Source organism: Lasioglossum baleicum, chromosome 1 (genome assembly GCF_051020765.1).
Source record: "Lasioglossum baleicum chromosome 1, iyLasBale1, whole genome shotgun sequence".
Lineage (NCBI taxonomy): Eukaryota > Metazoa > Arthropoda > Insecta > Hymenoptera > Halictidae > Lasioglossum > Lasioglossum baleicum.
Window position 1 is genome coordinate 15,653,673 of NC_134929.1, and position 25,248 is coordinate 15,678,920.

Consider the following 25,248-nt stretch of genomic DNA (forward strand, 5'->3'; position numbering starts at 1 on the left):
GTTACTACTGTATATTGTCTTCATTTTTGTACAAATCAAAATAATTCCACACGTATTTATAAATACAAGATCGACAAAGCGCATTTACAATTCACATTGTCAGACGACGTGCCGTAACATGAGAATCCTCCTTTTTGAATATGGAGTAGTTTGTAATTTTCGATTTATGGTTCGCGTCTGTTTCGGATAGTCGAATTATTACGGTATGGCTGATGCGGGCCTAAGTTTAGATGATATAATTAAGAAGTTCAAGACGCCTGGAATGAGGAGCAAAGGCGGAGGGTGAGGCAATTTTCAAAAATTCATAATAGATTTACGTCGTTTCGACTCGTATGTTATTGATTTCTCTATAACCTTAAAGAATTCGACTTAAAGTTATTAACGAAATTTACTTGCTATTCGTCTGACAATATTTGCAAAAGAATATCACTTCAATCATGGTGGTTCTTTTTAAATACCTTGACGCTTGTAATAATTCGAAGATTTTCTTGAACAGAGTCTTATAGAAAACATAAAAATCTTTTAAATCGGGTGTTTTCGCTTAAGTTATAATATTTTAGATACGAATTTTTTCATAATGACGCTTTTTTTTCACTGCTATCACAAACGGCTCGAAATATTCCAAAATTTACTGCTAAAGTTTATTAGAAATGTATTTTTTGCAAATATTATTTATTTTGAACATTGTCAATATGACTGATGCTTGATCATTAATGAGATTTGACAGTAGCCTCTATTATTAGAACTTGTATATATGTACAACATTACGATGATGCAATTGTTATTTTTAAAAGTAACAGTACATTATTTTGTAATTTCTTATATAGTGTTCGTCGGAGGATCAATAGGGGTGCGCGTGCTAATGGTTCTGTAAGGGGACAGGGTTCGCAAGTAATTACAGATGCACGCTTTAAAATTATACAAAAGAATCGAGAAAAGCTAACAGATGCGAGAGACAAACTCGCAGAAATTGCAAAGCAAAGCGATGCTAGATTAAAGTTAGACAAAATCCGTGCATCGCAATTGAAAAAAGTAGACACACCGTTGCCTGGAATTTCTCGAAAGACAGGTCGTAATGGAAGGTTATCGTTATCGACTAATAAATTGCCACCACTTATGCCGCATCCCATGCCGCTGAATATTCCAAACAATTTTATGCCTCCACCGACAAGAGCGGTTGGCTATAGACCACCTCCTCTCGTGGAACCTCATTACATCGGAGACATGAGCATGGATTACAATGATGGTACAAAATACATGTTTTTAACAGTTGGATTCATAACTGGACAGCGGATTTTATGCATTTATGATGAATAGGTGTAATTTGAAACAGTAAAAACATTCGGAGAATTTAAAAATATTGTTATATTATTCTCAACCTATTAAATGTGTATTTTCATAAAGATCCGCTGTTTATTCATAATTGATGAAATCATTTAATGAGTTTGCATGTTTTAGACTATTTAATGGAAGCAGCACCCTTACGAAGAACTGTGAATAACGAGTATGCTCCCACACCACCTCCTCCACCTCCTGTGTTCAGTATTAAACCTGCATCTCCGTATACATGGGTAAAACCACCAAGTAATAGCGTTTCAAGAATCGTACCTTCTAGAAAGCCTGATGTCGATAGGGAACGAGAAAGAGTAAGGGATTATAAAGTTATCGCACGCTCTTCAATGGTAAATACTTTTATAGACATTTTAGCACAACCACTTGTATAATGTTAGTACCTATATTAATACTAATTTCAGACAAAAGCTGTCTCCCCTACATATAAAGATGATTGGAGTTTTGGCACAAAATCACGGTACATGTTTTTCTTTATACATGTAACATCTGCATTTTGTTAAATTTTCTTCTCTGTACAATATCTAACATTAATGCTATTATTTAGTACCATACTAGCGGAAGAGCCAATGGAGTCAAAGTATTATGATTCAAGAAGTCACAGAGACATGGGGGTAAAATCAAGACTGGATTCAATCCCAACTAAATCACGTACTATGGGCGTTTTATCTAGACCCAAAACTACTTCTAGTTCATCATCACAGTCTACTGGTTATAGAATTGTAGTGTCAAATTTACAAGCAAATGTTACTCAAGAAGATATTAAGGTATTACTATCGGGTTAATGACTTGTGGAGAAAGATTGTGGACATTAGTTTAAGTAAATAAATAAGATTAATATTTTTTATTTCAGGAATTATTCGAGGATGTAGGAGAATTATTAGTATCCAGATTAGTACGACCAGGCACTGCGGAGGTCATTTATAAGACATTAAAGGATGCCACTAAAGCTGTTGAAACTTATCACAATAGGCAGTTAGATGGACATCCTATGAAATGTCTCTTAGTGAATCCACGACCAAAAAATAATCCAACAGGACCTGCTGTTAGATCTATTACAGAGTGAGTATATCATTTGATGTTACATTCGTGCATATCAAATATTTCTGTAACATCATTTCTACTTCCGCGTACGTTTACAGATCCAGAAGGAGCGTTAGTTCAAGTTACGTACAACCAAGTTTAGGAGCAGTGCACCGTGCATTGTTCGACGATTCTTAATCAAATGTATCAGTTTTGTCAAAAAACGCCAAATGTAATGGCAATGAATTTTATTCCAATATTTCTAAACGGGAATAAATGTGGGACATGGGGAGCTGGAATCAATTGTATGAGAAAAACTTAACATGTAGAAAATGAAAAACGTTCTCTGTGGAATTTTAGATAATGGATCATCACTTATTTCAACTTTAATTTGTATAAAATATAGTATGCTTCGGCAGTTAAAGGAGGATGAGCACGATAGCGAATGAATATAAATTGTAAACGGCAACTACAAGATGCTTCTTGTACCTTTAATATACACCAATAAAACAAGCATTTAGGAATTTCTAATACTTCGTTTTGAATAAGATGTCGACAAAGGGAAAAAATAGCTTCGCTTGAAAATTGAACTGTAAAATGTATGAATGTACAATATTTTTATTAGATTAACAACAGTTTATATATATGGTCAGAACTTGAGAGCTACATATATACAACATTATAGAAATTAAAAAGTCCCACAGACAGTTTTCTCAAAGATTTCCTAAGAACAATTATTTTGCTATTGACAATGAGTATCTCGGAAAAAAGAAACCCAGTAGTACCTCTTCTTCATACTATCTGCTGCTAATCACGCTTTGCCGACCAATCAAAACATTCATCGGTGGAAAAGGGACTTTTACGCGAAGAGCAAACGATTTCGCGACTATTTTATTCGCAACGCTACAATAATCTATCTCCGCAATGGTAACTTTCATCTCTGTTCAAAAACGACTAATGCAATATGCAACACGCGTGGTTTTGTTCGCTACTCTACTGCAAATCGCGGATGTGCCCATTTCCATCTCCGCTCTGATCGATAATACTACTATTATACTATTTCTACAGACGAGTACAGTGACAAAGTATTAATAAAATAACCGCATCCGAAGATGTGAGGCCATTGTAGTTGCCCTCTTGAGCGACAATTTGTCGGTGCCATTTCGGCATATAGCCTCTTCTTTTTCTTCGGCGGACCACCAAACAACTAAAACTTTAAACGTGCTCGCAGTGAAAACGATCGACGACTTCCGAAACGAATCACAAGTTTTGAGAGAAGCCGATCGTTCCGCTGGTGCAATCGAGCAGGTCAGTGCTGCGATATGGTGCAACTTTTCACGCTCATGCGCGGCAATTTCCGCCTCAGTATAGTAAGATTCTCGATAAAATGGGGTACCTCGAGCATCCCACAGAATTTTAAAAAATTGATATGATTTGATTCTGAAAAATGAATCTATAACATGCGTATTTGTGCATATTTTGTAACTTGTAGGGCACGTCCTGGAGTCTTTTTATATTCCCGCTAATATAACTGCCTCAGGACTCTATTATCTCATTATCCTAATATACATAGCAGAGATATACTCTCTGTAGATACGTTACTGTTTTGGCCGCGCATGCGCGTGAAAAGTTGCACCATATCCAACCATATCGCAGCACTGGAGCAGTGCGCAACGTTTCGAAACCCTAATTCGCGCGCGTCCGCGTCCACGAAAAGATACACGAGCACGAAGCATCAATTCGAACGTCATGCCTCGTATTATTTATCTTCGAGACGAAACTTCGAGCTCTTCCAGTGACTGACTACCATGCAAATCGCGGCCTACCCGAAAGAGAAAGCGGTAGCCAGCCCCTTAGAATGAACAGACACACTAAGAAGGTAAGCGACCTACCTACCTACTACCTAGCCCTATATTTAAAAAATGGCAAATGACACAAGCTCACTAACATATTTACATATTATGTCCACACAGACGCCAGGGTGCAATAGCCTAACACCTAGAGAGAATGTCCTGGGACGCCTTCGACACTCTAACATTAGAATCTCACGCAAGCACACTCTAAGGTACGTACCAGTTTTCCTAAAATCGACTGACAGTGGCAGTCATTGTGAAACAAATGAATAAATTGAAACAACAGCTTAATTTACACTGAATTAAATTATGGTTAATTCTGAATACTGCACATTTTATTTTAGTGAATAGAAAAAACTCTACTACACATATTCCACGACGATGCATGTATACAGCCTGTATACGAATAAAAAGAGCAGATCTTTGTCTTGCGGATGGCATTGGGAGCAGTGATGATGGGACATCAATAATCGTTTGGATAGGATTTGTGTCGCAGGTAAGAGGAAAAGACGTTGTTACGATAGAATCTACTAAAGATTTTATTTGCTCGGTATAATACGATCACAATATTTGTAGTTTGCAACTACAAGATATAAACGCTAATACATCGTACATGTTATTACTGACATGCACCGAGTTCTCTCAGAAATAGGTTTTAAGTTACCTAGAGAATTGCGAGCAAATAGCTGACAGTTAGTTGACAATTGTAATTCGACGAAATGAATGGCACATAAATAATTTTATTCCGTCATCATCACGAAAATTTCTGAAGGGAGAGAACAGATTTGCGAGACACGATTCCATTTATCTTGCTTAACCAACGAGGTGGATCATCTGTCGATATATATTAACCGCTGCTTATGTACCTTTGTTACCCTCACACATCCACTTGAAAAGAAGATATACATTTTACAATACAAAATAGAATAAAAAAAGTTAATGTAAAATAGTTTAGTACCCGGTATATAGAACGCTGCACACGGTCGTTTCACTAAAAAATATGTACAAAATACGTTTTAATTAGCACTGATTACCAATACTGAACCTTACGATCTGAAATAATTTAATTTTCCATTCTAAGTATATATCCGCACGACGATTAAACTTAACAAATTTCGAACTAAATCTCACTTGACTATGTTTTACGTATGAAAGTCTCTCTCTTTTAATCCGTCTCTGAAAACGCTCGATCGTATCAGTCGAAGGATATCGTTTAACTTCTACGATTGCTCGTTTTCGACTTGTTTGGCAACCGGAGGACTTCCGCGTAGGACATCTCTAAGCGTTTCAGGCGGGCGACTTCTTCCGACGCGGCGCTCGGCTTGTAGTCCCTGTACTCGAAACTGTTATTATGCTGCTCGGTATTGTTGCGTGTGTACACGTTGGTACGTCTGCCAGTCCGCGGCGACTCCTTCGTCCTGTTCGCGTAACTGAAGTCGTTGCACACGGTGTTCTGTTCGAGAGCGTTGAACGGCCTGAACTTCTTCTTCCCGCTGCTGTTCGTCTTCGTGGAGGCCATTTTCGGGTTTGTTGTTGGGATCACGTCGGGCGTGGCCGGCAGGTCGTTGTGCAACACCCTCCTGCTGGAATGTTTCCTCGACGATTTCTTGGAGATGTGAATGCTGGTGCTCAGATAGTCCAAGTGGTATCCGTGCTTCCTGCCTTCGATCTTCTCGTGTTTCACCTGTTCGTGACGAGTAGACTCGTTGTTCTGTCGTTCGTTCATTGCGTTCATCGAAATCGGGGTCTTTATCCTGTACGGGGGCTCGGACACAACAGAGGCAACGACAGAGGACACAACGCTCTGGTTATCGTCCGTGGTTTCACTAGGCAGGTCCTCCTGAGCCAATGCCGAAGACTGTGGTGGCGAGGCGACTGTGCTCGTGGAATCGTCCAAAAGCGGCAGCTTCTCCCCTTCGTCTTTCGCTTCCGCCGCTCGCTTTAGAACACTGAATATTTGGCTAAATATTTGTCTGTACTCCGGCGTTTTACGGAACCTGCTCTCGATCGGGCTGTTGTCGTCGTAAATGCTAAACTTGCAGTCTTCGCCGTCGGCGATGGAACAAAGGAACGAGCCAGGCCTTCCCTCGGTCTGCGTCATCTTGTTGCTCGTCTCGTCCTGGAACCCGGAAGACGAGGTCTCCGCCTCGGAGAAGTCTGTCGGGGTGGCGGAGAACGGTTTCTTACCGCACATCTCCGATTTGGCACGTGTACCGTTGCCGACAACCGATTTCGCCGACTCTGGTTGTAAATCCCCTTCCAACGATGGGTTCTGGAAATTGTTGAACTCGCCCGACATCTCGAGCTCCTCTTGCAAGGACATGGGCGGCACGCCGTCCTTCCGTCGCGGCGTAGGACGTCTTTGGACTTCTAATAGGGCTTGGTACTTCTCCACGAGAATTCTGTACGGATTTTTCAAGTCGATAGAATTGCTGTCTTCGTGATTCAAGTCCTGTAACCAATAGATTTTTATATTTCGTATGCGTGCTTACAGAGCAAAATCATTTATAGAGAACGTCATCTGAATAACTGATACGGTTTCATTCTCTCTTCAATAATAAGGTTAAAGATATCTTCTATAAATTTTTGCCTTTTTCCTATGTGATACTTAATTATACTCAACAGTGTCGAAATGATTGACTTTCATACACTTGGCCAGGTTCACAATTTTAATTTATAATTATTTATGTTTGTGACTGTGTTGTTCCACACCACTTTGTATTTCACGTATAGGAATCACTTGTATACAACGAAGTGAATTCCGCGTTGTGAAATGTGAAAATGTAATTTTTTCTTATTTGATTGATAATTTTTGTAACATTTGCAAAAAAATTAAGCTGAATCTGATTGGTGTTTATTCAAGAATGAACAGGTACAATTATAAAAATTTAAGTGGTGATGAAAAACAAGGATAATTGGATTTGAGGTAAGGAGTCGCCAGATTTATAGGATATTAAATAAGAGAAAGCAACAGTGTTTATTGAAAAAATATGCTTTATTTAAGATCATATAAATCTGGCACTTACACCTTACAACAGAGTTTTAACAAATATTTCGACTAGATACGCAAACAATATATGGTTATGTTACAAGTCGATTAAACAAGTTATAAATATTTGCGATTAACTAAGCAAAACTAGCTCTACAAGATAACGGTATCACCAAACGCAATTTACTTAGGTTTTACACCACTATAGCGAACGATTACATTACGAGATATATATAATATAATAATTACTTTCTAGATTTTTTATTTAAAACAGTCTTATTATGTCTTTGGAAAACACTCTTCTATTATACAGGGTGTCCCGGTAATTATGGTACAACCGTGGACGGGGGTGATTCTACTTGAGCAAATAAGTCGAAAATATCAAATTAATATTTTTCATTCGCGCCTTGTATTGGAGAAAATCGAGTTTAATGATAAAAATAAAAAACATTCAATTTTCTTTTCCGTACCGTATTTTAGTATTTAACAATAGAACTACCGAGCACTATATGCAATTGGCATACATTTGCCTTATAATAATGACAAAATTGCAATTATTTAGATTTTGTACCAGCTTTGTTCGAATATGTACTTCAATAGAGAAGTTCGCTAAACGAAATTTCTCAGAAAAACAAATTTATAGTTTTCGGTAGTTCGAACATCCGGTAGTTCGAGTGTTAAAAATGAAAAAAATTAATTCTTCCTCTCGATTTTCTGAGAAAAAATATCTTAGAGAAACATATTTATAATTTTAATATTTCTAAAAGACCAAATCAGGAGCAAGGCATTTTGACTCATCCGGTAGTTCAAGTGTTAAAAATGAAAAAAATTAATTCTTCCTCTCGAGATTTCGAGATCGTAATATTAATTGAAATAGTATAAAAGTGCAGACAATGTCTTTTATGTTTACGTATATATATATATGCTATGAATAATGTATTACTGAACAGTTATAGAAAATGCAAACGATAGTTTGAGGAAAGCCTCACGAATCTAATAATTTGATAAAAGTGCGATGTAACTTGTCAGGTTATTAGAAGTGATGTGTGATATCAGTGATGGTGATGATGAGTTGTTAGAAGCGATCACGACAATCACGAATCACTGTGAAAAATTACCTGTAAAAGTAACAGTTTCACGCCATCCCTAATCATAATCTACTAATTATACTTCTTACAAATACTATGTATAGTAAATCCTCTATAAACGCAAAAAGGTCGTACACGATAAACGCAAAAAAATATCCCCTCTCTACTATAGTTGTAACATGCAAACTTGATGGATAATCAAAGTCGACTTTCTCGAAAACAAAGCGTCAAATGAAAAAAATTTATTCCGTATTTTCGACTTATTTTCTCATGTAGAATCACCCTCCACGCTTGCACCACCACTCGGGACACTCTGTATACTCGTTGACCCTAAAGAGCAGTTGCTCTTTTGTCAAAATTATTTCATGTTAGAGAGTTTAACATTATTTTCTTCAACACACGTCGAACTAAATTCGTTATTATTTGTTACTAATGTAAGTGTTCAACTCTATGAAATTCATCGTATTTTATTTACACCGTACCTTAGTCGATCGTATTAAATCATTTTTAATGTATTTATATGTTTATAATTCCGACATGTTCTCGAACTGATTTTGTGAATTTAGAAAATGTCGGAATAATGTCAAGAAGATCGAGTTGAAAACGTCTTTAATATACAATAAAAACTATAAACTATAGTAGTTGTTACGAATATATGTAGATTGTTTATTCAAATTTAATTGTTAGTTTAGATTTCAATTAATCACAAATGGAATATACTAAATATCCTAGAGAAATTTTACGCGTTCTCTGATCGTAAAGATCTTTCTGAGAATGAAGATCGGTATTCGAAATGGTTTCAAAAGCAACGGTATGACGCACTCGTTCTTTATATACCATATCGTGTGGAAGAAAACAAAAATCAACGATGGTGCTTTCCATATAGTACACGCGATAGTTGTCCATAATGAGGAACGAAATTCTTTAGTCTCTCTTTTTGCCTTGGATTTCATAATGATTGTTGCAAGTCTCTCCTAAAGCAAATAAAAGTAGATTACTTCCATTGTTAAAAGTATCATTCACGAGACACTCGAAGGATTTCATGATTCGAAACTCGAAGTGCCCATGCTCTTGTTTTTGTTATTGTCGAAATCAATATATCATTTCTTGATCTTTTTTTATTTTTCTCATTTCTTTGCTTCAATTCAGTGAAGGAACAAGGTTTGATAAATTATTTTTATTCATATAATATGGGTCATTCCACTCGAAAACGGATACTTTTCGGAGTAAAATTTCGGATTTTGTTAAAAAAATGTGTTTTAGTCTTTAGTGACCTATGAACGAATCTCAAAGGATTTTTTGATATCTTAAAAATTGCTGATTGTACAGACGTGTAAAAACATCTGTCACCTTTTTTTCATTAAATCATAAATCTAGAACTATCAAACCGATGAAAATGGGTCTTTGGGAGCTTATAGTGGAAATATAATTGTACTCTACTAAAAATGTTGTCATTTAAAGAAAATATTCTTTTTTCTATCTTGCAATTGTTTTAACAGGAGCATTTTTTTAAAAATTGAAAAAAGTGAGGATATGCAAGTTTTGTGTATCATGTTCCCATATTATTATAGAATACCATAATAATATGAAAATAGGAATAGAATACTAAATAAGAATAAAATAGGAAATATTTAAGATGGACAGAGTTCGTGGGATACACTATATGTATACTGGAGACCGACAACTAGTTACAGCATCTGTTCCGTGTGAAGTACCCAAAAATAGCTTGAGAAGCGGAAAATCAATGAAACGGATGAAAGAGTTAAGAGGAGGAGACACGTTTCATGCATGGATAGAGATCGACGAAACGACGTCTGTAAAAGTATAGACAAAAAAGTTTACCTGCGTTAATGACTCGGTGTCGCGTTGACTATCGCTAATTAGCGACTCTGCCATACTCATGACGTCGCAGTCTTCGTGATCCAACATTACAGAAATTTCGTCGTGCGTTTTTGTTTCCATTCCCCGCAAGCATCGTCCACATAAATGCCCCCGCCTGCAAACATATAAATTGTATTATGAGTACGAGGAAAACAATAAATGTATCGGTTCACGTTCGAACCTCGCAGAGAGAGTAAACATCGTTTCCCCAAGTAGTTTTGTATAAATTGAAATCAGACTTGCCAGACTCGTCATGAAGATTTTAACAAAGTCGAACAAATACGAATGTTATGCCTTTCCTTTCAAATGAAATAAAAGATTCGTTTGTAATCAGTAGACTTCGGATCTTTATGCAAAATACAAATATTCTGCGTCGATTGTGGGAACCAGTAGTTAAATAAAAATTCATTTTATCCCGTCATAGTTTTTTCACGTTGCAAACAACATAATAATATTCTTAGATTTTTTATATCTTTCATCGTTTTATAATTTCACCTAGTTAATTTCTTCATGAATGCATAAAGATCAGCAGTCTAGTAATCAATATTTAAGCATTCAAATAAATTTTCTTTTCTCTTCTACGACATTTTTCGGGACAAAGACTAATAACTGTAACTGTAAAGAAAATATTGCGGCAAGGGCTTAAGGATATCAGTGTATTCATTTTAGCTTAATGAGAAAATTAAACGAAGAAAGAAATTTTTCCATTTGGCTTCTGTATCTTGGAATCAATGCAGACATTTTTTATTTTGCATGAAGATTTTTGCATGCAGTCTAGTTATGATAGTTGAGCAAACTAAAGGGAATGATTTGATGCATTTAATGCATTTAATGGATCGTACCTCACTTCTTCGAGCGCATTGATCTCTTCTTGCAGATTTTTGACATCTTGCGCTTTGCTGCGCAAAATAGCTATCTGTTCTTCCAGAGCAGTGTTCTCCTGGAGCAAGGTTGCAAGCTGTTGACCAAGGTCCGCTGCTTTCTTGTGCTCCCTCGCTCTTTGATTCCGCGCTTCTTGCAACTGTCTCAGCAATTCGGTCATTTCTTCTTCAGGTTTGGTAGCGTTCTGAAAATATTTGCATAGTTTTTAATATGGTCTCACTGCTATAGCTGTCTGTAACTACAGTCAAATCTCGATAACTCGAACCACTGTAAGGCAACAGCTCTAACATCTATGTATAAGACAACATATTTAATTTCGTCTGGAATTTAAATTACAATAATTCTAATTGTAAGAATGTCTCTCTACGAACTGCAATTTCTTGAATTTTGCATTTATGTTCTTGCTAGTTCTTACATTGTGATCATCTAGTCTAAATCTCTAATAATATGAATGATGCCTGACGAAAAAATATTTGTTTCATATTCTATAAAAATTACTATCATAATTTAATTAATACGCTAGTATTAATCCAATTAACTGTAAAAATAAAATTTTCGTGGATCATTCATTTAGTTTTTCAAATTCAAACAAAAAATAACATTCAATAAAATAAAGACCAGTAATTAGTAAAGTTTAGAATGTAAACTTTATTTCATGAAATATTTCGAAAGCTGATAGGAATGCGTAAAAATATTAAACACAAAAATTAATTTTCTTCTAAATGGGACTGAAAAACAAAATTTGTAAAAATTCGTCAATGACGTTAGTATGATTGGAACGAACATTTTTTTTCCTTACATTTTACTACTTATTTAGCTATTTCTTGCTAGAAGTTTATCTATACAACGTATATACATGTAGATAAATCATAAACGTCATTTTTCTTTTCTTGAGGAATTATTATAAAATTAGAGGAAAAAGTAGAGCTTTACATTTAATCGACAAGAGTCGGCCTTTAATGACTCTTTTTTACGGCAAAATTGCTCTGGAATTCGTGATCCCCATGTTCAATTACTGTGTGTGTATACGTTCATGTTATTACCGTGAATATTGATGACAAGATTTAATTAACGTGTTAATGATGAATTATATTCCGCGAATTATAGACAATTGCATGAACAGATTTAATTGAACGGGAACTCTAATTAAATCTTTCCTGCAGATAATAAATTTAATGGTTATGTAGGCGATAATTTGATACAAGTAATTGATTCAGATTATACAGGGTGTCCGTGGTTTAAATTGTCAAACTTTTTCAGCATATTCTATGGGTCTAAACAAAAAGAAAATGTTATTATATAAACATAGGTTGTTTAACATCAAGTCTTTTTCGTTTCCCTAAAGAGTTTGAAAATTCAGCGAACACGCGTGCTATTGAATTGAAATCATCTGACACGTCTGTTCAAGACCGACTCATTCTACTTCTGAAGAACGCTAGGCTCGCGAACTTGACGGATTGTTAGGTAATTTTCTCGAAAACGACGCGGCAAATGAAAAAATTTATTCTATATTTGCCACTTATTTCCCTGATCTTAAAAAACCCTGTAGACATATGGAATAAAATAGTTGGCGAATCTTTAAAATCGTTTCTCAAGAGAACAGTTAAATTCAGATCTATAGCTCCTGTGAGACTTTTATTCGTCGCAACGACTACAATAAGATGCAATAAAAAACAATATTGACCTTGGGATTCAATGTTAAGGTCAATTTTGCGGTAAAGTTTTTTGTAACAAATCTCCACCTATCTAGAGGTGCAGAATTATGCTATAGTGGTCGCGACATATAATATTGAAACACCCTGTACAATCACAATGTCACGTGACTAATCCGGTACTGGTAGAGAGAGGCTAACTTTTCCCCTCAGTTCGAGTCAATTCCCCTGATCTGGCGACTTTAAGTAAAGCGATTCTACGTCATCGACTCTCGGTGCACCAGTTGCCCAGGTCTGATCTACATAATCTTTATATTAATAAATTAAATAATCACGTTACCTTTATCTCTTCTTACGGAAAAGTATGTTAATTACTAGACTGCGGATATCCATGCAAAATAAAAATTGTCCCACTTGATTGCAAGAAGTAGAAATCAAATTGAATGTTATTTCTTCCCGTAATAATTTTAATAGAGGAGAAATCATATATTGACATCTTGAATTTTGAAAATTTTCCAATAATTTTGAATTTCGTCTACTCAATTTTGCTATAAATGCATAAAGACCCGCAGTCTATTAATTACATTTGCTCTGTCTCTACCAGAGTCACAATTTTTCGACGGAGAAAGTCCGTCACTGTTGAAATTAATAAATTGTGGCCATAAACGCAAGAGTCCAGCTTGCGATCAAATATTTTTAAAAGTCGAAACTAAACAATGATTGCATAATGGTGAACTGTGCGATGACGGTACAACATTATGCAATTGTATTGTAAGAATTTCAACGTGGAAATGTTTGTTATGGATTAATACGACATTAAGACTCGTGTGAAAGGAGATCGTTAGGAAGTCGTTAAAACGGAACAGAATCGAAACTCTGCAGCGAGATCGCGATTCTCTTTTCGCGATGAAACCGAGATTCATCGTCGTTTAAAGCTCAGTGGTAAGCGGTATAGTAGTCGATAATAATCGGACGAGTTATCTGAGATCCTGCGAAATGAGTTCTATGAATATTAAATACCTCTTGTGTGCCGCCACCCTGCGTGACCGATGCTTTCCATAGTGCTGTCTGTGTTTGCGCGGTGTTCTTCGATTGACTCGTGGTCTGTTGCCGGAGTCGATTCTCATGCTGTTCGTGTAATTCGTCGATTTTCTTCTGGAGCTCTTCACACCGAGCTTCTAGTGTTTCGATCGTCGAACATTGGCTGTCAAAGAATGATGGAAACCATGCGTTATTCTCACCTTTCATGTCCTACATCAGGCCTGGGCAACTGGTGCTCCGAGAGTCGATGTCGTAGAATTGGCTACCCCCACACGGCCTGCTAGCGTGAGACGGGAATACGAGCTCGCCTTATTTGCCTTATGACGAGCTCGTATTCCCCTCTCGCGGTGATTAGCCGAGTGGGGGTAAGCCGATTTACATCATCGACTCTCGGAGTACCAATTGCTCTGGCCTGCCCTACATCAAAATATTAGGCACTTAACCTTCGCAAGGTAACGTGGCCCACGTTACGTGGGGTCTCGGAGACCACAGCTTCAGATTTTCGAATAGAATTTTTATATAAATAAAATTGAATCTGTTTGTTTACTTTTTATCCTGTGTTATTCTTTATTCCAAATTTATTAAAAATGAAAACATTATTTATGAAATTCATTTGTCGGAATCTAAGAGACCTCACCTTAATATTTATGTGTTATTATTAGAGCTTACCTTGCGGGGGTTAAATAAGTTTCTGCCATGTACTAATACTGAGTGAGATGACAACAGAGTTGTTCAAAAATTTTATTGAAATAAAAATTTCGAATAAAGTGGGGTTTTTCCAAGTGTTTAAACCCACTTTATACGAAATTTTTATTTAAATAAAATTTTTGCCCAGCTCTGCATGACAAGAAGTTCCCTGGCAGGAATGAGGTGATGTAGCTACGAATGCGCGGTCGATTTGTTATTTTGTTTAGACTAGCATTTTCAGCTAGACTCTAGCCGCTAGAGCGTTCTATTGGTCCAAGCGCTCACGAATCGACACGAATTTAGTTTAAAAAAATATAAAAACTATGATTCAGAAAGTAGAACGTTGGTTGGCCTGTTTTATCACTGTACATTTATCATTTGTAAAGTCTATTTATAGCTGCACGACAACGCCTGACAGTTATTGTTAAACGGAATATAATTGAAATAAATCTTTTCTTCGCAAAATGGAGAAATTCAATGAATACAGCAGAGTAAAGTACTGTAATAGGTTGTGCGTTCGTACCTTTTGATAAGTTTTTTGTCGCTGGTGTTTTCTATTACAAGACGATGATTAGCTCGTTCCAAATCCTGAATGCTCACTTCTAACTGCTCGTAAATTTTTAGCCGTGAATCATTTACTTCTCTCAGAGCAGCGGTTTGTTTTTTCATATACTGAAAAGGGAGAGAAAGTTCATATGTTTGGTTATTCAAATAAAACATATTATATTATAGTCGACACAAATGATTGTAAATGATATTGTAATGCAGGTAACGTTTATTTACCTCGATTTCTTGTGCCTGTTCCTCGATGGTGGACTGGTGCAGTTTAATGATGTTCTCTAGTTCTTTGTTCCGTTCTAAAAGAGTCTTGCCAAGTTCTGCCGCTAACTGCAGATCTGGAAAACAAATAAGAGTCAGTTAGATATACATATATATTTTAAATTATCGTTTTATTCTCCTATATTTTACAATTATCATTCATGGTGAGCGCCACTGGCGGCAACTCATGTCGGGCGGAGATATTTTGCTTTCTGGTTCGTTAAAAATGTCGACGTTGCAAACCTTCAAACGGGGGGTTTCTCAAGACAAAAGTCTGCTCTATCGCGCGATATAGTTCGATTTTACGCTGGACCCTTATTCTTTAAGATAAACTGCGAAATATCCTCAAAAATTGGTGCAAGAGTGGTGTTCTCTCCATCTTTAATGATTGTTCAGACATGTTTGAGCATTCATAATGTATTAATATTGGATATCACTGTATTCGGGAAAGTCTACAGAATTTTTTGCTGTAAAGAACAATTCAATATCTTTTGTAATAACATCACAATATTTGTTCAAAGTTGAAAGTATGTCTTTTTTTTTCAAAATTAACCCCTTGTCGTACCTTTTCTTTTACAGTTACATTGATTAGAAAATTGATGGAAAAGAAAATATATATTTTTTGTATGACTACATTTATTTTAATGCTTAAATAATGATTACACACGCGTAACATTCACATTTATTAGACTTTGTTAAAAACCTTCATCAGGAGTCTGGCTCCTCAAAGTACGGCACGAGGTTAAATTTCTCAAAAACTGCGCGTCTAGGGGAAAAATTAAGGGCAGATTCGGAAGCAGCGCAGAAAACTAAGAATCGCATAGTGCAAACGTTTTTTGTCAGTTGGACATTGTAATCGATTACAAAAGAATCAATTGCTGCCCAAGGCTAGTGGCCAATAAAAAACTTGTTGAGGGTGAAAAATGGCCCGCTACGGACAGGCCCAAAGCGGGCGGAAGATGGCGGAATTTTCCTCAAGGAGTTTCCGCGGCGGAAAGCCCCGTTAGGGTGGCTAGCGAACGGATCGACCACATGTTGGTGACCTGGCGCACTACGGTTTTATCATTTTACTACTGGAAACCTAGGAGGAGACTGGAAATGCATAGCCAACTGCGTGCAAATAATAAAACACTTCGCTGGGTCCTGGCCCGAAAGAAATCTGTTTTGGCTTAGCTATGGGGGGCTCGCAATAAAGTAATCGACTTCGTGTAACAAAAGGCTAGAATACGGAGAGCTCTAGTGTAATCCAAAACTTATGTTCCGGGGCCAACAAATTTATTTAATGAAACAAAAACATGGTTAAGATTCGGTTAAGCGGTAACTCAACCCCTTGTCGTATCATTTTCTTTACAGTTAGAGTTATTAAAACGTCTTTATCTTTTTTCAATCAACGATTGACGATTAACTTCATCAATCGATTGAATCAATCGTCTATTTTTCAATGATTACCTTTTTTAATCGTACACATTAATTAATCAATCTTGGTTAAAATTTTAATTGATTAATGCCCAACTCTGACGTATTTCTTACGGTGCACGATCGCGGAAGTCGAAAAATTCTCAATCGCATAAACGGTGCGCGATCAATTTCGTGGTTTCTCTCGCGGTAAAACTGCAATGAGCGTGCGTGCGTAGATCAACTGATTCGCGCGTAGTTTAATTACAATCTAAACTAGCATGCTTCGGTTTATCGTTGATGCTCTTTCTTGCAAAGCAGTGCCGGAGCCATCGCGTGCTATAGATCAGACTGAGGTATCGAGTGATCTGAAACGACCACGAATCGGAAAGGTAATACCGGATGATCCGAGTACGGGAGTTTTGCTGCGATTAATGTATTTCCTGTCACACTATCCTTATGTAACTTGACATAACTCTCACTCTAACCTACAAAAATTTCATTATCCACGTTTACGCTATTTACGGGACCGTCAATGGGTATGGCGTTAGGTCTGGGTTGCTATGAAATATTCAAAATTCCATTTCTGATCTTGCATGACCTTCAATCTAGAATCTAGAAGATCGCTGTGCAGTATACGGATGAATTCGTCTAGACACACGCTTTCATGTGTTAGAAAAAAATATACAGCATTCTATTTAAAAAATAAAAGGTCTCCTTTATATCTAACAAAATAGTATAAACACAAAAAATTACATATGCCATTGTGTTGCGTATAAAAAACAGTACTACTTTTTCTCTTTCATTTTTTTCCGATATTTAATATTTACAAGAAAAACGCTGGCTAGTAATAGCGTGAACAGCCTGTATGCAGGATAAATTTATGGGAATTTATAGGGTTTATACATTTATGACAAAAATGAGTAGGTGTAATTTAAAATAGCAAAAATATTAGAAAAATTTCATATTATTCTCAACCTACTGAACATAATATGGAAGAAAATAAATTTCTATTTCACTCCAGTTTGTTGCAATTCAGGTAGGACATTTTTATTTTGCATAAAGATCCGCAGTCTAGTGATCAGTAAAGATTATTACTCTGTTATTAGCTGTCCGATCGAAAATGTTTTTATCAGGTATAGCATGGTTTTTTAATGATTTTTTCAAGGTCACCTTCGAATTTTTTACGTCTATTTGTTAGAGGATTTCGAGGCGAATTCTGAAACGTATAACGTTAAAAAAATTGCAAAAAATGATTGCAAAAAATTGCATTTTCATTTTTTTTTTTTAATTACTATAATCAGGCGAAAGCTCTCTCGAAACCATGCTAACCTGATAAAAACATTTTCAATCGGACAGGTAATACATAACAGAGTAATGATCACGATTCGTGATTCACCCTTGTAGGTACATTATTAAAATTTATTCCCCATATTTTCATTTGACATAAGAAGTGGCCAACACGTTAGTGTCGACGTCCCGGCCGATTCGGAATGTTAGCAAGTCGGAACAATACGGCGCGATGTTGAAAACAGGTGAACTTGACGGCGAGTGGTCCGATTCACGGCATTCCGTCGTCGTCGTCCTGAAACTGACGACCTCCAATCCAACAAGCCCACAGGCAACGAACGTGCCGTGTTCCAGCTAGGGCCAAGGACCTTCGTGCCGAGCAAACGACCCAACTACCGTTCTCTCTTTACCATCCCCTGCTGTCATTATTGTCGCCCGACTCACAATGCTCACCGGCGATCGCCATGCTTTATCGAATTCTTCAGTGCATGAACCTTTTAACCTCCGATCGTTTATAACGCCGTCACGCGTCGTTCCTGTTGTTAACTGCGTTTTTCTCACGCCAGCTGTCATTGGGAAATTCTAAGTTGTTGTGAACAGCTTGCGAAATGTTTATGCAAATTCCCACGTCCGCAGACGACTTTATAACACCTGGTTTATTCAGAAAAATATGAAAATTCTATCAACGTGTGTGCGTATGCAATTTCTTATTTTAGCTCGGTTTACGCACGGCTCCATTTAAAAGTATGCGAACTATATTCATAACGAAAGTAATCGCGCGAATAAAGTAAAATTATCTTGGAAACGGTAAATTTCAGAACAAATATACCCCCCGAGTACTTTTCTACGCAGAATCTATCATTCTTTCGAAATGAAGAATAAAAATAAGCCATTCCGTTTGAAAAAACAGATTATTTTAATAATTACTAATTACTATATTATTTAATAATTACTATATTAACACTTTACCTACCGGAATACCTATTAATAGGATTTTCAATAATTGTGCTGTATCAAAAGAAAGGATAGACATTTTCTTTTACACTGCAATCTTAAATGGAACTATTAGATGACGTTATTGAGGGTGTTAGTTACAAAACTATGCAATAATCACCGGTCGGTAATGTGTTAAGAACTAGATTGCGGATGATTACGCAATTTTCAATTTTTGTAGACAGATTTTAAAAAAGCGGTACCAAATAAATGCATAAAGATCCGCAGTCTATATATTAATAACTGTTTTAAATCCTAATACATTCTACTCGAAACATTTTAACGTATTGTTTAAAATGACGGAGATGATTCTGGATGTTCATGGATATCAGTTCATATTTATCGGTATTAACGTTTATAAAAATATTGGTTTACGTTTTATAGATTCATTGGTATTTGAATTCAGGAAGGCATTTAATACTATTTTACGAGCTCATTTAATATGCATTACGATTTCATTACTATTGCTCGTTGTAATAATAAACATTAGCGGTAGAGATAAAGTTTAAGCTATCCGGTACATGTTTAGTGACACTATCATCCGGTATATATTATAATTTCTTCTAATGGTTATCATTATAGACTGCGGATCTTCATGCATTTATGGTTCAAAAAATTTTCAAAAATGCTAGAAAATAAGAGATTCCACAGAATTTAGTACGATTTTTATTTATTTTAGATGTGTACAAAGAGACTATGTACCACTGAAAATAACATTTCACATGATTCCACTTTCTTAAAATTTGCCTATAAAAATTGAAAATTGTATAAATATCCGCAGTCTTCTTATCATTATACGTGTCAAACATGTATTAGTAAACGTTTTCTAGTGACTTATCAATCATTAAGCTGGACATTTGTTTAATTTGTTATATGAAAAATTGATGATTAAAAAGCTGTACCGTTTTAAGCGTCCATTAGCGTATATTAGTATATTAAGTGTATTACTTTAAATAGAACATTAAAGTAGTACATTAAAAATAATGTACTATAATAAAATAGTAAATTAAAACGTATTATAATGTATTGTACTATAATAAAATAGTACATTAAACAGACATTTGTTGAATTTGTTATATGAAGAAAGTATGATGAAAAACAAGAAATAAATGTGAGCTGTACCGTTTTAAGCGTCGATAGTATGTTACTTTAAATAGAGATATGGACTGAGGAACAAACTATGTAAAATCAAGTACATAATTACATACGAGAAAACGACTGCTTGGAATGCACTTTGTATTAAAGGGAGGAACAGCGAACAGCTAATTTATGGCGAGACATTCTGTTACCTATTAACTTGACATTCTCGAGATATCAGTGGTTCTACTGGTATCAGGTAGGTGCGCATGAAATATCATTTTTCACAGTCACTTTTACCGTGCGATAATATACGGAGTCATTTATCGATTACTCTGTACTGCATTAACCTTTTAACTGGGTACGACGAGTTAACTCGCGTTAGTTATCACCAGTCAAAAATCTTTCAATTTCAATGAAAAAAATAATTCTTTTACTTTATTCATAATCTCCGTATAAAATACAATCTTATAAAATATAAACTACATGCTACTCACATTAATTATGGCGAAGATTTTGTTATGACAATTTTATTTCATCACGGTATGTCTCTTTAAATGTTGATTATATTATTAAAGTCTTGTAATTGTTACAGTTTTGTCATAAATGCATAGAATTCGCTGTCTATTTGTTATACATCATTTAAAGGTACAAAGCTGATCTTTAACGTCCTGTCTCTTGTCTTTATTTATATATTTAATTTTAATTTTGAATAAAATTGATTTCAATGTGTTAATCAATCGATTTTATGCATTTATGGCAAAAATGAATAGGTGTAATTTGAAAGAGTAAATTCATTGGTACGTTATCATGTGCTGTTCGAAAAATTTTCGAACCATGTACTTCAAATTTTTCCATAATTTTGTTTTCGAATGCTTCTTTTAAGTTTATAGTACATTTGGAGAATTGTTTTCTAATTTCTAACCACAAATGCTCAATGGGGTTAAAATCTGTACGTTGTGGAGAAATTTCCATAGTGTGAGGGCAAATTTTTTACAAGTTTGGAGCAAAAATAGTTTATCTTTTTTTCATTTGTCATGCTAACTTCTTAGGCAGTTCAAAACAAACTTCATTGCAAAGTAGTTTGGGGTTTTTGAATTTCTTACTATTTTATTGGTGGCACGTGTACTTCTTGAACTGATGTCTTCGCACCATTTATGTTTCCAAAGATAACAACTGATTTCATATATACAGTGAATTCAAAGTATTTGAACACTGACTTCTCGATTTTTGGAAAATTGCCAACTGCGATAATTTCGTTAAACAAAGTAGTGCAGCAATAAACCTTCTATTTAAAGTTTGAAGTCCCTACTTCCACAAAGCATTGTTCATTCTCCTCTATTTTTACGTTTTATACTAAAAACAATATGCTGCAAATTGAAACGTCTCCAAAAAATTTCAAAAATTTTTCTCGCAAATCATACTAAGTACCCTTGATTTGAAGATTGAAGCCTCACAATCACTCCTTTAAAATTGTACGATTTTTTGACTGTTTTATCGGAAAACAATGTGGAACAAAATGAATCATATAAACTTATACTACTGTAACATGATTAAACAAATTCATTCATAAATTCGTAAGGCGTTCATCTTTAAATCAATGGTGGCTCTAGTGAGGAAAAAATTTTTCAAAATGTTCACACACGTTTCAATGCACTACATTTTCGAGAAAAACGCGTCTTCAAACTCTCGTTCGCTAATGAAAAGAATCTTCGAAACAAAAGAAACGAATTATTAGGAAACTAGAGGCATCTAGTTTTAAAACGAGTCCAAATTTAATTAATTTACTAATAAGTTCAACTTTAATCAATTTAATAATTTATTTCTTATATGTATGTTCTTCAAATAACTTATTAATTGATCACAGTTTAAATACAGGCAATTTTTCGAGAATTTAGTGTTGAAAACCGTGTGAAATGATTAGCTGCAATTTGCGTTCCTGTCTCTTGCGACGGCCGCAGAAAATTTTGATCTCACACAAAGATCCGCAGTCTACTTGCGAGTGTCGTTGACATTAGCGTATGCCTTTTAACCACACGTACAACCGCGACACCAACACCCGATTACCGGAACGAGAGCATTGTGGAATTCCTTGTGCAAACATATTTGTGAAATCATTAAACAATTTTCATGGTTCACTGTGTGATAATCCGAATGTGTGATTCGTGTAAACAGGAACTGCGGATATGTGTATATTCACTTCTGTTATAAAATACGTGTCATATATGGCCGTAGCACTGTGCGGCTCAATCATCATTGCGTATTAATTTCCCACCATCTACTCTCGAAATCGACCGGAGCTGTCGACGTCTTCCGACAACCTCCGTATCAGTTCCACGTGTTAGCATGTACGTCCTATTTCCGCTCAGATCGACAAGAGGACCACTAATTAGCCAATTAACAATTCCTGAAACTCGGCGGCACAAGTCCACGCGGCACAGTCAACGCTAATTCGCATCGGACGGGGACGACTTGTTTTGTTATACCTTCCGGAGCTTGAAGACAAGAGAGTTCGATGGAGTAATCCCAAGATTCCAAGGAATTCATCTGCGTCTGCGGGTCCCAGACGACGTCCATGCTCGGCCCGTTCATCTCGGTGGATCCAGAACCGCGACAGGTTACACGGGAACGCCTCCAATTTGATTCACTCTCCCAACTTCTGTCACTAGCTGGTTGCAACTGCGCGGCCGGGAATGCACACGGGAACCGGATCGAACGAGCGCGAGGCACGAACACGATCACGATCACGATCCGCGAAACTGTTTCGCCGATCCGAGGTCGCGAGAGTTGCTTGTATACGGGACCGTGGATTTTCGGCTCCAACGGAGAGCGTCCATCCAGGTGATACCGATTCTTCGCGGTGGACTCGGGTTATCGACCACAACCGGTTCCACCAAAGGTAGCCGGTCTTCTGTGAATCGCTAGGTAGCTGCGGAACGTGTGCAGCCCAAACGCCGAATGCCCATCCACCGCTAACGTAACTCCCTCTCTTCGAGTTCCTTTCCCCTACTACCTGCATTCTTACCCGACCCTCTTTCTTTTTCCCTTGCGGAATGCCTCTCCTCTTTCACCTGGTGTAATTCCCTTCCTGACGGCGCGGCGCGGCGCGGCGGCGGCAACGGTGAGCATCTTTCCTCGGGTACTCTCACTCAGCGCGGGAGCCACTTCTTCTTCCTTTCCCTTCTTCCCATTTCGTAAACGCGTATCTGTTTCTGCGGGTACACCTCGATGCACGTGCAAAAGCTGTCCCACTTCTGCTACTTTTATCGAGAACCCGTGTCCCCCGGCATGGGAAACACCGGCCACCTTCGGATCCACCGATTTTCTTTCCTACAAGCGTTATCGAGATCTATTGTTTCGATCCAACCAGAGCAGCGGAAGATGCTGTTCTAACATGGCGGCTGCCCTGTCACGCCTGCATGAGTGATGACTTTATGCATTTATGACAAAAATCGGGTACCCGAGCCACGGGTCGAGTCGGACAATGATCGAGTCGGGTTGGGTCGGGATCCCGAAAGTTTACAAAGTACGAGTACCCGCGATTTCGGGTCCCGAAAGTTTGCAATATTCAGGTACTCGAAGTTAAAATAGCATATACAGGGTGGTTCATGCAACTTGCACACCTATATAACTTCCACAGCATGCGTTGCTCGAAAGAGTTTTGTATACAGAAGTTGAGCATGATCTGAAGGGGTACATTGTGTAATGTATTAATTTTTTTTACAGGTGGAGAAGTTTCGGAGATTTGAAGGTCGACTTTGTTTTTTAAATGGAATACTATATTTTTTATACTAACATATGGAAGAATGTCGAATTCTGAGTAAAAAAAGTATTGACCTTCATTAGCCCTAAACCTAATAATTAACGAGTAAAAAATGTTCAAGAAATATATAAAGTAAAATTATTCGTTAATTATTGGGTTTAGGGCTAATGAAGGTCAATACTTCTTTACTCAGAATTCGACATTCTTCCATAGTTTGGTATAAAAATATAGTATTCCAATTTAAAAAAAACAGTCGACCTTCAAATCTCCGAAATGTTTCCACCGGTAAAAAAATAAATGCACTACTAATGTACCCCTTCAGACCATGAAACTTCTGTATACAAAACTTTTTCGTGCAACGCATACTTTGGAAGTTATACATATAGGTGTGCAAGTTGCGTGAACCACCCTGTATAATATTAATGCTGTTTTATGCTTTTTCAGTTCGATCTTTTATTTTCACTAGTAGGTTCAGAATGATTTTTGTATTTTTAGTGTAATCGGTTATCAAACTGCGAGGAGAAAATATTTTAGAATACATTATGTAAGGGGTAATAGTATTTTATTCTAAATTCGTGTGCAGGGGGGAAGCATAATTGTTCTACTGTTTCCGATACGAGTTTTGTTCTCGTGGCTGCGACAATATTTCCAGCGTCAGAAAACAATCGTTCACTGGATACTTGAGTGGCAGGAATGCCAAGGTATTGACTTGCTGTTTCAGCAAATATAGGTAGTCGTTTACAATCGCATTTCCAACATTTCCAATATTGCAAACTTTCGGAACCCTGACTCGACCCGATAAACTCGAACCCGAAATTTCGAGTACTCGCACAACCCCTAGTAAGCACAATTTAACCCTTCGGACAAGGGACGATTGTTATAGCTATATAATTGGCAATGCTTAGCTTCACAGCTTCAATTAATAATTTTAAAAAATTTACTTTTGATGATATCTTGTGCAGACACATTAGTCTTTCCGATATCCTCAATGAAACAGCTATTCAGTTAGTTTAATTGCCACAAATTGAGTACTTGAATGACAATTTGTATGTTCCCGCTCCAAAAATGACTCCGGTACAGCACTCGAAAGGGTTGAAGCAGTGGACACATATGTATTAACTCGTTTCGTTATGCGCGTTCTCATTTCTCGATTATACGAAGATAGGATTTTTCTTTCGAATAATGTAAGTTTGAGGAACAATTACACAATTTTCGTAGAATATTGATTCTCCTTTGTTGAATTTTGTATGGAATTACTTCCGTTTTCCTTTTTTTACTTCGTTAAAAAAAAAACAATTAGATATTACCGGTAATAATAAATCAATTGAAATGAAAAAAAATGGATAAATAATTTCGTTAAGTAAACGAAAAGAGAGTAATAAGTACACATCAAACCACCAGATTTCGTTAAATAATAAATACATAAATAATTTCGTTAAGTAAACGAAAAGAGAGTAATAAGTAC

At 36.4% G+C, this 25,248-nt stretch overlaps 2 protein-coding genes across 7 annotated transcripts in view; one reads left to right on the forward strand and one right to left on the reverse strand.

The window, feature by feature from the left end:
- The first annotated feature begins 120 nt into the window (after positions 1-120).
- The window catches only part of LOC143206999 (uncharacterized), a 121,165-nt gene continuing 96,037 nt past the window's right edge, over positions 121-25,248 (forward strand). For all 4 annotated transcript variants that reach the window (XM_076419960.1, XM_076419978.1, XM_076419987.1 and 1 more), the window contains exons 1-9: positions 121-282; positions 828-1,246; positions 1,459-1,682; positions 1,755-1,810; positions 1,898-2,117; positions 2,204-2,412; positions 2,493-4,252; positions 4,347-4,438; positions 4,571-4,722. In XM_076419960.1, the coding sequence (XP_076276075.1) occupies positions 206-282; positions 828-1,246; positions 1,459-1,682; positions 1,755-1,810; positions 1,898-2,117; positions 2,204-2,412; positions 2,493-2,571 (1,284 nt within the window). In that variant the 5' untranslated portion in view covers positions 121-205 and the 3' untranslated portion in view covers positions 2,572-4,252; positions 4,347-4,438; positions 4,571-4,722. The remainder of the gene's footprint in view (positions 283-827; positions 1,247-1,458; positions 1,683-1,754; positions 1,811-1,897; positions 2,118-2,203; positions 2,413-2,492; positions 4,253-4,346; positions 4,439-4,570; positions 4,723-25,248) is intronic.
- Positions 4,739-25,248, reverse strand: part of Centrocortin (cerebellar degeneration-related protein 2-like) — a 115,205-nt gene continuing 94,695 nt past the window's right edge. For 2 of the 3 annotated variants that reach the window (XM_076419935.1, XM_076419925.1), the window contains exons 2-7: positions 15,230-15,342; positions 14,970-15,118; positions 13,739-13,922; positions 11,027-11,250; positions 10,146-10,299; positions 4,739-6,678 (exon numbers count right to left, since the gene is read on the reverse strand). In XM_076419935.1, the coding sequence (XP_076276050.1) occupies positions 5,440-6,678; positions 10,146-10,299; positions 11,027-11,250; positions 13,739-13,922; positions 14,970-15,118; positions 15,230-15,342 (2,063 nt within the window). In that variant the 3' untranslated portion in view covers positions 4,739-5,439. Of the gene's footprint in view, positions 6,679-10,145; positions 10,300-11,026; positions 11,251-13,738; positions 13,923-14,969; positions 15,119-15,229; positions 15,343-22,506; positions 23,696-25,248 lie in introns of those variants that run through there. The other variant, XM_076419921.1, reaches the window with a different exon arrangement.